Genomic DNA, 16,399 nt, shown 5'->3' with positions numbered 1-16,399 from the left:
CTCAAGCCCTGCAAGAGTGGTCATAAATACACTGGGGGTCACTTCCTGTTTTGATTCAGGAGTGATATTGACAAATAAATGTTTGTATTTGTTTCTCAATAAAATCCTTCTAAAGGTTAAAAATGTTTCTGGTTTTGTGCATTTATTTTATTTGTTCAGTCCTTCATACAATTGGTGGCGGTAGTCGCCAATATAACATATGGTTGCACCCATAGACCGTATACCGCCATAAAAGTAAAATAACACGAAGCAGCTGCTCAGCCAATGGCGAACCACATTACTGCCCGTACACCAACCGTCGACCAATCAGAAGACGCGTTGGAGCTGATATGACTTTAGCGGGTTCACTTTCGACAAAGAGCTTTCGATGTGCGACAGGATAGCGAAGTTTACGAGCGTTGTTTTGGTAAACAGGTGTTGTTTTCAAATGTGTGAGATTAAGTAGCACCGCGGGTTCGTTTTGTTTAGTAAATAATGTCCTAAAAAAGACAAAATGCGGCGTTTTCTTCTGGCTCGTTGTTTTCTTACTTCCTTCACTTTTTTGGTCTCAGTGCTAACTAGCTAGCTAATGCTAACGTACGCTAACTAAACATTTTTAATGGTCCATCGCGGAGAAACATCCTGTTGTTTCGTCAAAGAGCTCATAAACAAGAGGTATGTATGTGTGTGATCGTGTCACCGTGCACATCTTTATTTCCTAACGATAGCTTTCGTCTCATTTATCAACATGTTTGTGATGTTACTGTGTTGTTCAGTTCCACTTATTGTTGCCCGGCTGTTGGTTTCATTTCTTAAACCCAGCTGGGGAAGAAGTGCTCTTTACTTAAGTAACATAAATAATATCACGCTGTAGGAAGACTGCTGCATTCAAAATGTGTGTCAAGTAAAAGTACAAAACTATCAGCAGCAGTGTTTGTAAAAGACCTCCTCAAAGATGTAAACAGTCTAAATGTAAGCTAGTTTATTTCCTGTTGCAGTGAATGCGAACTGCATCAACTGACAGGAAGCTAACAAGGACCAAGGCTGTTGCCTAGCAATGGAATTCCGTTGAAAAGGTCTATAGCGGTAATAATAATATGATGACATATAGTTATACCAGTGGTACTAATTTTTTACTTTTTGTACTTTAAGTACATATATTTTAGGGATCGACCGATTCCGATTGTTTTTGCAGCCTTAGCCGATGACCGATACAGACTGCCGATTTTCTTGAGCTGATAATACTTTTGCTCTGTCAATTTACATCATAAAAATTTCACAATGATGATAACAAATGTTACAAGTCTCAGTTTAAATAAAAGGAACATTTATTGAACTTAAAAAGGCGTCTCCAGCAACACGGAGCTGCCTGTGGACGCCTGTCTCTACATAGTGCCGGGGAAAATCGGCAGCCTGCATCAGCCAGTACGATGCACCTAAAAAATGCATATATCTGACCGATGTATCGGTCTATCACTACTATACGGTATAACATTTAGTTTAATATTAAACAAAATATACATCAGTCATCACAACTGTTACTAAACCCACCCTCAACCCTCGTGCTCCACCAGAACGTTTTTTTTTCTTATATATTTTCTTGAACATTGTAGTCCTTTGCTTTCTCTTTAACTTCCTCGTACTATGTTTGGAAATAATACCCATTCAGATTCGGAGCATTGCAAAATGTATTGTTTGCCCTTTAACTTCGTACTGTTTCTTTAACATCTTGTACTTTCAGTTTCCCTGATCAACATTCTCCCTGTTTGTATTTTCTGAAAGCAGAAATCCACAACATTTTGGATGGCGGTGGTTCCTGCCTGGATGACGGATAAGATCATAATCCTTGATGATGACGACGATGATGAAGAGGGGAGTTCTCAACCCTCCTGCTCTGCCTCCACTTTGTCCTCTCAGCGTAAAGCCAAATATGCCAGAGCTCAGTCGCCGGGACCTACTCACATAACAGAGTCTCCTTTTGCCTCAGCGAAGAAGCAAACGCACGTTCTGCAGGCAGAGAATCAGAAGTTGTTCACTGAGGTGAGCTCATAATGAGTGTTATCCAATGTGTCTGGTCATTTCTATCAGTGTTGTTGTGCTGTTCCACAAAAAGATGATTTCAAAATATGAAAAAATGATGGTTGCTTAAATAAGAGCAGTAAAACTCTAGACAAATGCACATGTCTAGTCCAACATATATCAGCCTTTGGATGGTAGCTGTGATCATTTCTCACCCCGATGACTATGTTGATATCGTATGTAATACAATGCTTTAAGTAAAAGCTCCCTTTGAGGAAGTCCTGAAGCCTATTTCAGTACGTTGAAAAGATAAGATCAACTTTTTTTTGATCCGACACAGCTTATCACAGCAGCTCAATGGAAATAAGTGATTAAAATGAAACAAGATACCTTTCGCTTTTCATTGCACTGATCTTTGAACACAGTACTTGACCCCATGATAGTCATAATACGACAGAGTCGTAAAGTGATTGAAGCTGCAACGACCAGCAGAAAATAATTACTATCTATTTTGATAATCTATTCATTGTGAAAATAAGTTTTTAATAATGTTTTCAGCCTCTCAGAGGGATCGCCGCCTTTTCACTGAGAAACTGTGATGGGCATTTCTACCAAACCATTAATCGAAAAAAAATAATCGTCAGGTTAATTAATGAAAATAACCGTCAGATTAATTAATTAATGAAAATAATCCTCGGTTGCAGTCCTTAAATGTGGTGTGAACTGGAAAAACCAGAATCACAATGTTTCATACTATTTTTTGTCTCTCCATGTCCCTCTTGTCACCTTCTCCTCCATGTCTCTTTTCTCTTTACTCCTAGTTTGTGGAGCACTGCTCAGCTCACACCCAGGATTGCCCCGAGGTCTTGACCTTCCTCCAAACCAAGCATGGCAAGGCCTCCCCCGACTATCTGTCATCCGTGGAGTTCAGGAACACTTTGGGACGATGTTTGACTCACGCTCAGGCCAGCAGCTCCAAAACCTTTGTCTACATCAGTGAACTGTGCACTGCACTCAAGCAGCATTCAGCCAAGAAGAGGCTGACCCTCACCAAGGTTGAACCTGGGCCTTCTACCTCAACATCAAGTTCTGACCCATTTACTTCAGTTATGCACAAAAGCAGACATAAGTCTAAAGAGGAGAAGGAAGTTTTGAAATCGACAGAAGAGGATAAACAACCTTCCACCTCAGGGCTGCAGGAGGGCACTAATGAGGAGGGGCAGGAAGCCGAGAAAAAGGCAAAGAGGGCATCCAGGAAACAGGTTAGTGTCGAACACTACCAGGTGTAATTAGTATTGTTTTTAGCTGATAACAACCTTTTAAACAATTCAGCTGTTAATTCTATTATTTATTAGGGCTGTCACAATTTCAATTCTTATTTAAAAAGTGATTGAAATTAAATTTACATGATCTAAATCTACAGCAGGATCGGCAATTTAAATAAATTATCTGTAATTGTTACTTGACTAGAAGCTGTCAACCAATCACGACTTATTCGGTTTCCTTTCATCCGAGACAAACAACTTTAGTCAGCAAACACAAACAACCAGCTTTACGTGCCTATAAGTATGACCAGAAGGTGTGTATGCAATCACGCCTGACCCTGTATATCTTTTCTCATTTTCTCTCAGATAGCGTACCTGGAGAACCTTCTGAAAGTGTACAACGATGAGATCTACCGCCTGCAGCAGGCCGACCTGAGTTTAGAGGAGATGGGAGCTGAGGACTCTTTGTACATCCAGGAACATAAGCTCAAACGCAAGGTCAGGATGGTTACAAACACCTCTGAAAGCTTTAAAAAGAGCCATCACACCAGGTTGTGTGACAGCTATTTGCATGTGTTTTTCTTCCCTTTCAGATGATGAAGATTTATGAAAAGCTGTGTGAACTAAAGAGCTGCAACACACTAACTGGCCGAGTCATTGAGCAGAGGATTCGCTACAGTGGCACTCGTTATCCTGAGATCAACAGGAAGGTGAGCTGGTTGTTGTTGGTTTAAGCGGCTCAACGCCAGTTTCACATATGAACCCCAGACAATGGTCTCTTGTTGTTCTTGGGCTTTGTCTTTTCATTTTGGTGGCAAAAATGACACCAGGCTGTCTGTACCATCTACCATGTTGGATCTTGAGCTAACCTTGATCTTACATGAACAGGATTATTAACATCAGCAGAATTGTATCACTATAAATCTTTTCAGAAACCTCTAGAGCACAACATAAAACTGATAATTACAGAATCTAAAAATGATTTTATATCAATTAGTACTATCAAGAAATGTTTAATTTTGATAGTTTTGAACCAGGACCTTCAGTATTTGGATCAATAGTGAGTGAATTAGCAGATGTCTGATATATACTGTGGTCATGTTATGCTTCATTTGGTATGACGGTCTTTATATGTGGGTGATTTGATACGGTCCTGATTCCTTACTTTACTCCCCTTCCTCTGGTCAGATCGAGCGTTTCATCAACAGTGCTGAGGCGCTGAGGAACCCTCCCGATTACCCTGACATCCTTCAGCAGGTTCTGCGCGCCAATGAACGCCACAACCTGAACCTCAGCCGAAAACATCTGAACCAGATGGCCCAGGAGGCTTTCAGAGATATCGCTAACCGCATCCAGGAGAGACGTCACCAGGACCTGGTATACAACTTCGGCTCTCGCCTCACTGACCCCTACAAGCCTGGTAAGGCTTCAGGCTGAGATATGAATTCTTCTGTCTGCTGTTGAGAATGACAATGGAAGGTTATCAACACAAATACATAGTTAATAACCAAAAAGGAAGCCTTTATTTTCTTGTTTGGACAAATAGGAACTAAGCTTTTTAAGGGCAGTTTCACATTCATCAGTGTGTCCCATGCAGTATGCAAGTATGAAAATAAATGTGTCTAAAAGTGTTCAGAAGTGTTCATAGTTGACACTTACTTTGGTCTGTCAGTAAATACTAAAACATAAATAAAATGCATTAAAATGGAAATTATTTCTGACAGTACAGCAGAAGACCATATAACAGAGAATCACAACAAAGAGTTTCTAAAAACAGAAATGACTTTGATAAGAAATGTAACCACCACTTTTCTCTCCTCTCTTTTCTCTACCACCCTCTGAAGCCAAAGACCCGGCTCTCTCAGACCCCTCGCTGCTGCGGAAGCTTCGGTCAAACAGAGAAGTGGCTCTGTCCCGTCTGGAAGATGTCATCTCCAAGTACGCTGTCAAACAAGAGGACACGGAGGAGCAGGAGAGGACCAAACGACTGGAGAAAGACAGCAAGGAGAAAGGGGTATGTGAGCATCTGGGGAAGGAGGGAAATCATCACAGGCATCTTCTGCTTTCAGTGATTCACATGCTTTTTTGTCTTGGTAAAGTCTTAGATGATAGATCTCCCTATTGACACATGAATGCACTGTAGTGGCAGAATGGGGGGAAAAATGAACAATTTCTGATATCGTGGCTGGTAATTATAGGCTTTTGTGGTTTTTGCACAGATAAGTGTCTTTAAATGTATAAGAAAAGTGCTTTACTACACAATTAACTTTATTAAATAATATTTCACATTATTATACATTCACAGTATGTATTATATTGTCATCCAATTATTGAATTGAATACTGAGAAAATAATATAATAAAATAACCATTATGTCTGTATCAATTGCTGTACACTATTAGTTATTATATTAGTTATATTGCTGGTTTCTTTAATGTATAAATTATACAAAAATTAACTGCAACATTATATTTGCCTGATGGCGGATGACCTACCTCACAGAAAGTCTGCCTTGAATTCTGGGTAATGTAACAACGACTTGTAGTAAATGGGATTAAACTCGATAACTTGATCTTAACTTACGGGACCAACGTCAGATCCTGCCTCTTCCACTTCCCTTTTCTTTCTTGTTTGAATAATCACACGGCCTTCCTCTTTATTCCAGTCTGACGATCACATGTCTTGTTTTCAGGCCCACAAATCAGAAAATGGAGAAGCAAATGAAGAGGTGAATGGAGTGGCAGGGGAGGAGGAAGAGGAAGAAGAAGAAGAAGAAGAAGAAGAAGAAGAGGATGATGATGATGACGAAGACGACGACGATGAATCATCAGACCCAGACATTGAGGAAGAGATCCAGGCCAGCACTCAGCAGGATGGAGCAGGTTAGAGAGGAGATTAGGAATGCTAATAATTAACTGTTAACCGACAATACAAATTTTTGAGTGATTAATAATTAATAAACTCTACGGGGGAATTGTTGGGTCTATGTAAATCATAAATAAGTTAAAGTGTGGTCTTTACCTAGTTTGTAAAGTGTCCTGAGATAACTTTTGTTATGATTTGGCACTATAAATAAAATTGAATTGAATTGAATTGAATTAGCACTATCAAACAGTTAAAACAGTTAAATTAAAATGGGCGATGCCAGCATGCACAAGCAATATCCATTTTAAGCTCCTAAGCTCTATGTGACACATGTCTCTATATCACCTGGCTGGGTAATTGGCCATTCTGAGCAGAGAGCAGCCAAGGCAGGCAGACCAGTTCCACGAGAATGTCAACGGTAATTCATGCAACATGGGCTGGGTGTCCTGTACAAGTCAGCAGGTGTCCGAGCCGCTATTAATCATTCTGTTCACAGTTAATTCAGTGTTGGTTTTCTGGCCTCTGGTAAACAATGTCAACATATTTCTAAAAACATATTTTGGTTTAAATAAGTAATTCTCTCTCAGATTGAATCCATTGCATTGCATTAATTTCCATTGCATCATTTCCAGATGATGAGAACGAGGAAGACAACGGTAACGAGGCGGAACCAGTACGTGACGATACCAACAAGGAGGATCAGACGGATCAGTTGTCAGGAAGCGTTTCTGCAGGGGAAGAAGGGAGCGTGAAAGATGAGGATGAAGAGCCAGTCACAAGTGGTCCTCTTTCCAATGAAAGCACGTCCCTAATCTCTCCGATGTCTGACCTCCCCTCCCCTAAGCAGAGCCCCAGTCAATCAGAGCCAGTGGAGACGGAGGACCAGCCGCTGTTATCTAACGGTAAAGTTGCAGAATTAGAGGAGCCTATGGATTCCTCCGATCACGTTTCAGTCACTCAGGACTCTGCAGCAGCCAATGGAGTGTCTCTGCCCCTGTCACCAACAATCATCGTAGAAAATTGCGTCACACAAACTACCAACGGCACGTCACCGCCGCCCAGCCCGAGAACCACGAGGAGCAGGAAGAGGAAGAGGGAGGATATTGCATCAGGGACCCCCCAAAATACAAAGCACACAGTCATCAATGACAGGTACTGTAAGGCTTTGTTGTTGATGGCTCAGGACATGGAAAATATGTGACGTACATTTATTAGTGTATTGGTTAATATTAGTAATGTAAGTAAATAAACTTACTTATTTATAAATCTATTTTAAAACACTTTACATGTATTTATCGTTGGCTAGGTTTGAAAATGTTTTAGTTTCATAGGTTTGATAAAACATACAAATCTGTAAACGGGAGTGGATGAATCACAGATTCTTTCAAGGACTGTTACAATGTAACGAATATATTATAGCAGCAAAATGTTTGATATCGCGAAACGGAGGAAATTTGGATGTGTTGCTGCTAAATGTCGTAAAAACAGTATTTACTCAGGACATAGTTTGAATTGATCTGAGGTTCAAACATCTTCAGGCTAAAACTAGCTGCTAACTTGCTGATTTAGGATTAACTCTTAAAATTTGCATGGTCAGTTCTAATTTTAGGGCTCCTAAGATTTTGGTCTCAGAGCGTTTCAGAAAGTGTTTCAGTGATAAAAGTAAGTCCTAAATTTTTGAAAAGATAGAAATACTCGAGGAAAAAGGTGACTGAAAGTTGTTTGATCGTTCTTTATATATTCTTTTTACATTGATTTTATATTCTCTCCCCAATTCTCTCTCCCTCCGTCCCACTCTACATCGCTCCATTGTTCCCTCCTCAGTGAGGTAGACATCCCTCTGGATATGGGCGTTTTCAGCTGCAGTTCTCCGCGGCGGGCAGAGTCCACCCGAGCAGACACTCCGACCCAGGAAATAGTCAGCAGCTCGCAGTCGACGCCGCCTCCCAAGAAGAACAAGGTGGGGCTACGTAGAGAGATGAGAATTGAGAGAAGATCTATGCTCGTGTTTGAAACCTAGACCCCAGTCTCATCTCAGGCGTTCACATCATTAAAATCTGACATCTCGGGTTGTTCATACAGTATGTTAAACAGGTGTTTCTCATCAACTACATAAGAATATGTTCATTGGATTTGATGTTCCCCTCAACCCCCAAATTGTAGACAAGGTAGATTTTGTTCAGCACAGTTTACAGCAAACAAAGTACTTTCCCATCCAGGACAGCTCAGAATATACTTCCAAAAATAAAAAGTTCAAACAAGAGAATAACAGACAAAATAGATGGGGAACAGACGTGCAACATACGTAGGCGGGTGTTGTTTTGCTACACAGACTCCTGTCAGTAGTGTGTAGCTGCTGCCGGCTTCACTGTTTGCATATTGAGTTTTGCAAAGTGATAATGGAGCTGGTTATGCAGGTTTGGAAGTGCTGCTTCACATTGCCCTCTGGTTCAACAATCTTAATCATACTTGTGTACTTGTTTTTACAGTTCAATGTAGTTTGTAAGAGTTGGAGGGCCCACAGACGCATGAAAACAAACAAAAGAGTTGAGGTCCACGTAGCAGCTTCAATTGGATGCAATGGGCATGCTGCGATAGCCATGTTGCTACACATACACCCCATGTATTTTGGCCATCAGACAGAAAATGTGCCCCAGATTGCCTCAAATTTAAATTTTAATAGTATGTTTCATAGATATGTTTGATGAATGTTAAAACAGATTTTTCTTTTTGAGAGATTTTTTTTATCCAGTGTTTGATATTCAAATGATATGGTGATAAATTCAGATTTTCTTGATACAATTAAATAATCCTGACTTTGTACTAACTGTGCATGTTTGTGTTTCCAGGTCAACGTGGCCACACAGTGTGACCCAGATGAGATCATCGTCCTGTCAGACTCAGAATGAACTTTGACCTCTCACAGTACAGCCAAGATTCTTCCACATCTCACCAGGATGCATTTCTACGGACCGTCTTGTCTGCTGGCTCATAAGAAGAGGAAAAAGCTCAGTTTTTCAGCCTTATTTTCCCCCCAAAGTTCTAAAAATTGTGAAATTTTTATTATAAATATGATCTGAACCATCACTATCAAGTTTTTTCAAGACACATAAAAGCCGTTTGTAGCTGTGGAAGGCATGGAAAACTATGAATTTAGTACTTCATGTCATTTGGTTACATATTACCAAAAGAAGACGTGTTTCTGTAAAAGACAAATATAATATTTGTAAAATAATGACATCTAGAAAAAGGCTGTTTAAACTTTTATTTTTCTTTTGGGGAAAATCAAGGCGTCCTCTTCTTTGCACCAGAGAATACAGCTGTCTTTACCTCTAAGCAGAAAAACACTGGCTCATGTCGACCTCGGCTGTCGTCAGGCAGACTCATCAGAATCTGTTGGGTGCAGCCGAACTTCTGTCACTGTGTTTCCTTACCTTCAGGCTGCGTTCACACCAAATCAGGCGCTGCGTGGATTAGCGCATGGTTCTGCTGTGTTGCAGGAGTCACTTTAACTAGTCTGGTTGTTAGTTGGTTACATGATCGGCCACCGCAGCTAGCGTTGGGTTGCCTTTCTCCAAAAGATGATTCTGTTTCCACTTTTAGCCGCAGCCTAAACACACTACCCACAGTTACCACCTACTTTGGTGTGAATGCAGCACAACGCTTGAGTTGGTAATAACATTGATAATAGTTTTGTGCCGCTCTGAACGCAAAGCATAAAGATACTTCTCTAAGGATGATTGTTCCTCAACTTGAACTTTCTTTAGTGTGGTTCAGGTAAGAAACCAGTGCCTGAAAGCATGAACTGTGCAGCCGGACACGTGGCCCAGACGGGGAAGTTTTGTTTTCACAGACACTCGACTGGCGAGAGCTTGGTCAGCTCACCCGCCAGTTTGTTTACATTTTTATATTTTAATCAGATTTCTTTCATAAAGGAGAGCGGGGAGGTAATGGTCTGTATAAAAGAAATTTTGAGATGACTTTGTTTTATTTGCTATTTATGATGTGCTTTGAATCACTGAGCTGTGTGATGCTGAATGCTCTACTGTTAGCGACACGTGGACTGCAACAGTGGTCATTTTTACATTTTTCTTTTTAGGTTTCCCTCTCCAGACATATTTCTATTTTCATGTCAAATAAAGTAAGATTTTATTCAGACGTATGTCTGCTGTAGGATAGCTGAATAGTCTCCAGATAGCTATTTGTTAAAACACTGACAAGGCTAGTGCACAAGTGTTTGACCCGCGATACTCTATATTTTCTTTATGGTCAACAAATCCTATGAAAAGACAAAACTATTGATTAAATATTACTTAACTCTGTTTCCAAAGCTTGATAGATCTAGTCCCTCTGTGCCATAGAGGTCCATTGTTGTCCAAATATGAGAAACACTGTTAACAGATACTCATTATAATATAACTTCATTATAATGTAATGTAGTTTTAAGCCAGTCCCACTTACACCGTCCTGCAGCTGCTGAAAATACTCACTAGAGCGTCGTCTGTGTATTAATCCAGAGTCCCCAACAAATGCACTGCTTACTCCTTAAACTACAGTATCAAGCTGTTTTAGGGAATAAGTAAGGAAGTGAGGTAGTAGTGAGAGACGGACTAACACATTGTGAGTTTTGGCCTTCACATGGGATTTGTTGACATTAAAACTTTTAAGTAGCGATCACACAAAAAAAAACTTTCCTTATGATTCTGACAAAACAGAAGAAGGGAAGTTGGGATAGAAGTGTCTCCCCCTAATGCTTCTCAAACAGAGTGGAGTCTCACCGGGCCCCTGCCCAGTCCTGATACCTATATTTATTGGGTCCATAGTCCCAAAACACCTTCCGGCTAAAAGTAGCTCCTAACCTGCTGATTCAGGAGGGACTCATTTTAGGACTCCTACATGTTTTGGTCTAAGAGTGTTTCAGAAAGTGCAGCTCCTAAATCCACCTCATAATCATGTCAACACTGGCTTTTTCAGTTTTCCTGACTTTGAAATTTCCTTTAATAAAATTTCCATGCACAAGTTGGGCAAGAAGTAAAAGCTGTTCTTGCTTGGTTTTGGTTTACACTTCTCACCATCCGCGTGGTTATTGTAGTCTGATAATTAAGAGGCTTACATGGACACCTGCTAACTGATAACGAGCTGCCTGACTTGTAAGAGGCTGATAATTAGCTGCACATCTACCTGACTAGTCAGTAGCTCATGTTACTCTTTGAATTGTGTTAAATCAGTGACGTTCAGCCTTCATTTGACTTTATAAATCTTTATTTGGATGTGGAGACGAACGTCCTACAGTATTTCTATCAAGAATTCACTGACGGACCCAAAACAGACAAATATTTAGTAAAAGTTGATCTCCAGCTTTGTGGAGAGGTTATAAGAACACACTTTAAGTGCTTTTTAGTCTTCGCAGTAGTCTGAAGATCACATGTTTTGGGAATATGGGCCCTGGTCCTCTCCTCGCAGTTTAGGCATTTTAACTAGAATTTTATTTTTGATAAATCTCGTCCCAGTTAAGGATCCTAAACATGAGTCTAATGACCTGAGGGACATTTTATCCTAACTCATGCATTTGTCTCCCTCCATTTTTCATTAAAGTTGGCATTTCTACATCCCTGCTGTAGAATAAAGTTTTTCCTTTTTTGTTAAACACAGTGTTGCATTTAAGACATGCAGGGTTTGATTCATGAGATTTGTTTTGTGTGTGACCAGTGTGTAATGCTTATCTAACTAGTCGCCTGTCCTGTGGCTGTGTGGTAGAGCTCTGTTACTGTCAGGAGTCTCTTGGTGAGGGGACGACGGGGGTGTTCTCAACTTTTTAATCCCTGCATTTCTCTTTTTTTCCCCCCCTAATTCCCCGTTTTACTACATTTGTCCACACAGGTTGAAACAATCTTTTGGAGTGAAAAAAGTCTTTTCAAAGTCACTGAAATGTCGACCTGCAATGTAGTCACTGTAGCTACGATCTACCCGGCCTCATTTTTGCAGAGGAGTGATCCACCATCAACTGTGAATAATTTCTTTTTCAATTTTGATAAATAAAAACAATACTTTTCTATATATACATATGCAGCCTCTGTATAATTCAGGTCCTGGAGAGCCACTGTCATGCATGTTCTAGGTTTCTCTCTGCTCCAACACACCTGACTCTAATGATTTGCTCGTTATCAAGCAGCTGATGCTCGTCACAGTTTGATTAGTGATAGACTCAGGAATTGCCCGCCCCTGCTCTAATCTAACAGCAGTGACCCTGAGTCGTGGTATCGGGAGAGGAAATGTTGGATTGTTGCATCCATAGCAGTAGCTTCTTCGGTGTATTGCAAAATCAGCGTACAATGAATGATTAAGATAAGACACACCTTTACTGATCAAGGGGTACAAACATTAAAATATTAACTTTACATACATAGATGCATAATAACATGTACGTATGAGTGACAGTGTTGTGAGTAGCAGTGGGGTTAACAGGTCTAAACACTGTACACCAGATAAGATATATTAATATATATATATATACAGTGCAACAGTCAATGTAACATCTTAAAGCTGGGGTGGACAGTCTATTTTTGGTGATGTTTCATAAAAAAAAGATCCATTAGAGTCTTTCATCATATTGTAATTCAAGTGTTCTGAGAGAAAACTAGACTTCTGCACCTCCTCTTGGCTGATTTCAGGCGTTACAAAATCCTGTGACCAAGCAGGAACACACCTGACTCGACTTACTCAATCACCTGAACTGCCTTCACTCAGTTGATTTGTTGGACCAGGTGTGTTTTTGCTGGGTTGGAATGAAAACCTGCAGCCACAGCGGCTCTTTACTGGATCTGTTTGACACCCCTCAAGATTTTGATTTTGCCATAATATGGTACATTATGATATAGAGGGAAATGAGACGGTAAGAGGCAAAAGTATAGTACAGGGGTGCCCAATCCTGGTCCTGGAGGGCCACTGTCATGCATGTTTTAGGTTTCTCCCTGATCTAACACACTTGAGTCTAACAACTTTCAAACCTGTGACGAGCTTCAGCTGCTTGATAACGAGCAAATCATTAGATTCAGGTGTGTTGGAGCAGAGAGAAACCTAAAACATGCAGGATAGTGGCTCTCCAGGACCAGGATTGGGCACCCCTGCTATAGTTTAACAGTATATTGCTGTATATCTTTAGTGTTAGTGTTGCTGCAGTTTTCTCTGAGTATTTCAATTTTGAATAAAAAATTAGCTTTTAATCAAAAGTCAAAATCAGGATCAGTGTTTCCTCCATTTATACAAATAATATACAATATACAAATTCAGTGTGACCATATGTTCACAGTGTGGTACATTCCCAAAAACATGGCGGTCACATCTCACACTGGCTATGTTTTGGAGAATCATGACTTCCCCACTACACAACAGAGGCAGTTAGACCCCGCAGATGCACTTTCACCTGTGCAGAGCATTAAAATACAGTCCAAGATTATTTACATATATATTTTTTTGAGACTTTAACATACATTAAAGACAGACAAAGTCCATGATTTGCACCAAATCATTTATTAACCCATTATTTTGATACAGGGCAGAGGTGAATAGTGATGTACTGCAGTTCATTACATTATTAGTACCACTCAGGATTTACATAAAATGTCTTTTGACAGCTGTCTTTGTCCTTTTCTGTTCAACAATCCACTGGTCAGTCACAAGACATGTAAGAAGTGGAGTTTGTGAAATGTACAAAAATAATTAAAATGCCTCCGTCTTTGCAGCAGCAACTTTCCGCTCTCTACGCGGATCCTTCCATCTTTACTTTCCCTCGACACATGAACATTCAGCTCCTCTATCACTCGTTCAGATAAAAAGGGACAAAGAGAAACCATGTGGTCGGGGTTTAGCGTGTTTAAATTGTCTGTTGTTCGTCAGAAGCTGTTTAATGTGCTGGTGCAGCTGCAGATGAAGCTGAAATTACACATCCATCATATTAATTCATTAATTAAGAGGACACCAAAGCGAAGTGTGATGGTTTTGGGTCTATTTTGTTGCTTTTTCGGTCATAATTTAATTATTCTCTTTCTGATTCGGTACATTTCAAAAGATGAGGATGCCAAATTTAAAGATGTGGAGGCGATGCAAAAATTTTCTTAATAATTACAGCCTTTTATGTATTTATAGTTTTTCTATTTTGAGGGCTGAGAACCCGAGAAGTGTAAGTGATATTTGAGCCTAAATAAAGAATGATCAGACTCTGTCCTGACTTTATCAAATTCAGTTCAGATAATTACTTAAAAATATGCTTTCTCTCTTTTCTAAGTGCACTTATGCCTTATGAGTGTGTTCAGTGTTAGATCCTCTGGTTTTTGAGTAATAACTCTGAATTGAATGTTTCCTTTTGACAGTAGAAAGACTTTATCAAAGACTTTCATTTGATGACTCGTCATTGGCCAAAATGTCACCTGCACCCTGTGGTTCTCATCCCTCCATTTGCACTTTCCATAAAACGTTGTTGAGGTTTCATTGATTATTTAAAGGATCGATCATCACAAAGTTAACAGAGATATAAACGTCTCGTCTTCCACTTAAATCCACCTTGTGCCGAAAAAGTTGCTTGAACATTACAGAATCTAACATCAGGGATGACAGGAGGTGAAAAAGTCGTCTTCCTTTGCTCAGAAGTTCTCATATTTCTGACGGAGCCTTCTGTGAACACCAAACACCTCCGTCTCTTTGTGTTTGTTCAGGAATAGAAACATACAAAATAAATGTGCTCATCTTCTTCACCTACATTCACTCACAGTGAAAGTGACCCACTTGCATGTCGGCACACTGCAACACTTAACAGAAGCACGTCTCTCACACGCTCTGCTTTTACGCTCATCCAGTGTTTCCTCCCCGACTGTTCAGCAGAGGAGTCAACGAACAGGGATAAATGTGGAACCCAACTTGGCCACAAACACGACTGAAGCAGTCAGAGAGGAAACACTGGAGGTCACAGATCACTGCACAGAAACAAAATCAGTCCTGTCATTCAGTCAGTGCTCCAAACCTGCATATAAAAATATCTAAACCTTCACAGAAGGTCAAACATTCAGATCCTTCATCTCTCTGTAACTGGAAACGTAAAACATCTCTGAAGGCATGTGAGATGTTCAAGAGTTCACGAGTCATGTTTCTGTCCGCTGCTGTAGCTACACTGAAGTATGATGTGGTTAAAGTGTGTTTGACAATAAAACAGCTACATGTCTTCACTATCACACATCCTGGTTGTCACATTGCTGCAGGTTTACATTAGCTTAATCTGTTCATCACAGTACCAGCTGAGGCCACAAGGGGCACACCTTTCTGAAAGTGATTTATCCCAAACAATGACGCACCTCTCTCCTATATGCAACCATGTTCTTCCATACGTTTAAATTACAGCTTGTTCTTTTGAAATTAAATTTTACGTTAATGTTACATCTGAATGAGACGCACACCACATCGTTAAAAACTGATATTATCAAAAATATTGAAATACTTCACCTTATTCATATCAACACGACAGCCTGTGCAAATGTGAGACTGTTTATGCAAAAGTGTTTTAAATGGTACGTTTTTTGGGAAGTACTGAACATACGACTGGATGAATGACATTTGGATCATACTGCGTGACTTGTGTGACGCCTAATTCACACCAAGTAGCAGCGAAATGTTGCCGGCGGCGAGCTGCCATGCTATGTCGGCGAGCTGCAGTCCGTGGAAAAGTGTGGCCAGTTAATACCTGCAGCCAATCAGAAGCAGAGTCCAGTGAATCCTGTGACACATTGACAATTTCTTTCCGCGTGAAACACATGAACACGCCTGCTGGTCACAGAAACATGTAATTATTCCGCTGCCTTGTGTGTTTTGAGCACAACGGGTTAGTAATGGATATGAAAATAATATATTTGGGGTGGTGAGGTATTCCTTTACATATGCAATATTGCATTTTCGTTTCCTGGTCTGACAACGCGTGAAGAGCTCCCCCTTGTGGAGAAACTGCAGCTCGCTGACTGTTAAAAAAGTTCTGAGCGTCTCCATGAGCTGATTTGACAATTTAAAATAACAAACAAGGTGAAGGTGTTTCCTCTCTTCTAACGAGTCGGTACCTTTCTATAAATGCACGTTTGAATATATTTACGTGGTTTTAGTTTCACCAGTTGAGGGTGATGGAGTGTACGTTCACCTCCAGTTTAACATATGTGCACTAATAGATAACGATGGTTAGACTGCTGAATATGATTAAGGTGAACTAATGAACCCTATGCACACCCAACAATGTG

General features: G+C 40.2%; 1 protein-coding gene across 1 annotated transcript; it reads left to right on the top strand.

The window, feature by feature from the left end:
* The first annotated feature begins 377 nt into the window (after nt 1-377).
* Nucleotides 378-12,122, top strand: daxx (death-domain associated protein). Its single transcript, XM_083926275.1, has 11 exons — nt 378-654; nt 1,765-2,019; nt 2,820-3,260; nt 3,630-3,761; nt 3,857-3,973; nt 4,452-4,683; nt 5,108-5,277; nt 5,956-6,145; nt 6,761-7,280; nt 7,953-8,088; nt 8,978-12,122. The coding sequence occupies exons 2-11, from the start codon at nt 1,783-1,785 to the stop codon at nt 9,035-9,037; spliced, it is 2,235 nt and encodes a 744-aa protein (XP_083782401.1). The 5' UTR covers nt 378-654; nt 1,765-1,782; the 3' UTR covers nt 9,038-12,122.
* The last annotated feature ends 4,277 nt before the right edge of the window (nt 12,123-16,399 follow it).

This window comes from Echiichthys vipera, assembly GCF_963691815.1.
Source record: "Echiichthys vipera genome assembly, chromosome: 13".
Classification (NCBI taxonomy): domain Eukaryota; kingdom Metazoa; phylum Chordata; class Actinopteri; order Perciformes; family Trachinidae; genus Echiichthys; species Echiichthys vipera.
This window is presented reverse-complemented; position numbering and strand designations above follow the sequence as displayed.

Coding starts and splice junctions, on each gene's coding strand:
- daxx (XM_083926275.1), top strand. CDS start 1,783: ATGGCGGTGGTTCCTGCCTGGATGACGGATAAGATCATAATCCTTGAT. Junction 3,974..4,451: donor ATCCTGAGATCAACAGGAAG/GTGAGCTGGTTG, acceptor TCCTCTGGTCAG/ATCGAGCGTTTCATCAACAG. Junction 4,684..5,107: donor CACTGACCCCTACAAGCCTG/GTAAGGCTTCAG, acceptor CACCCTCTGAAG/CCAAAGACCCGGCTCTCTCA.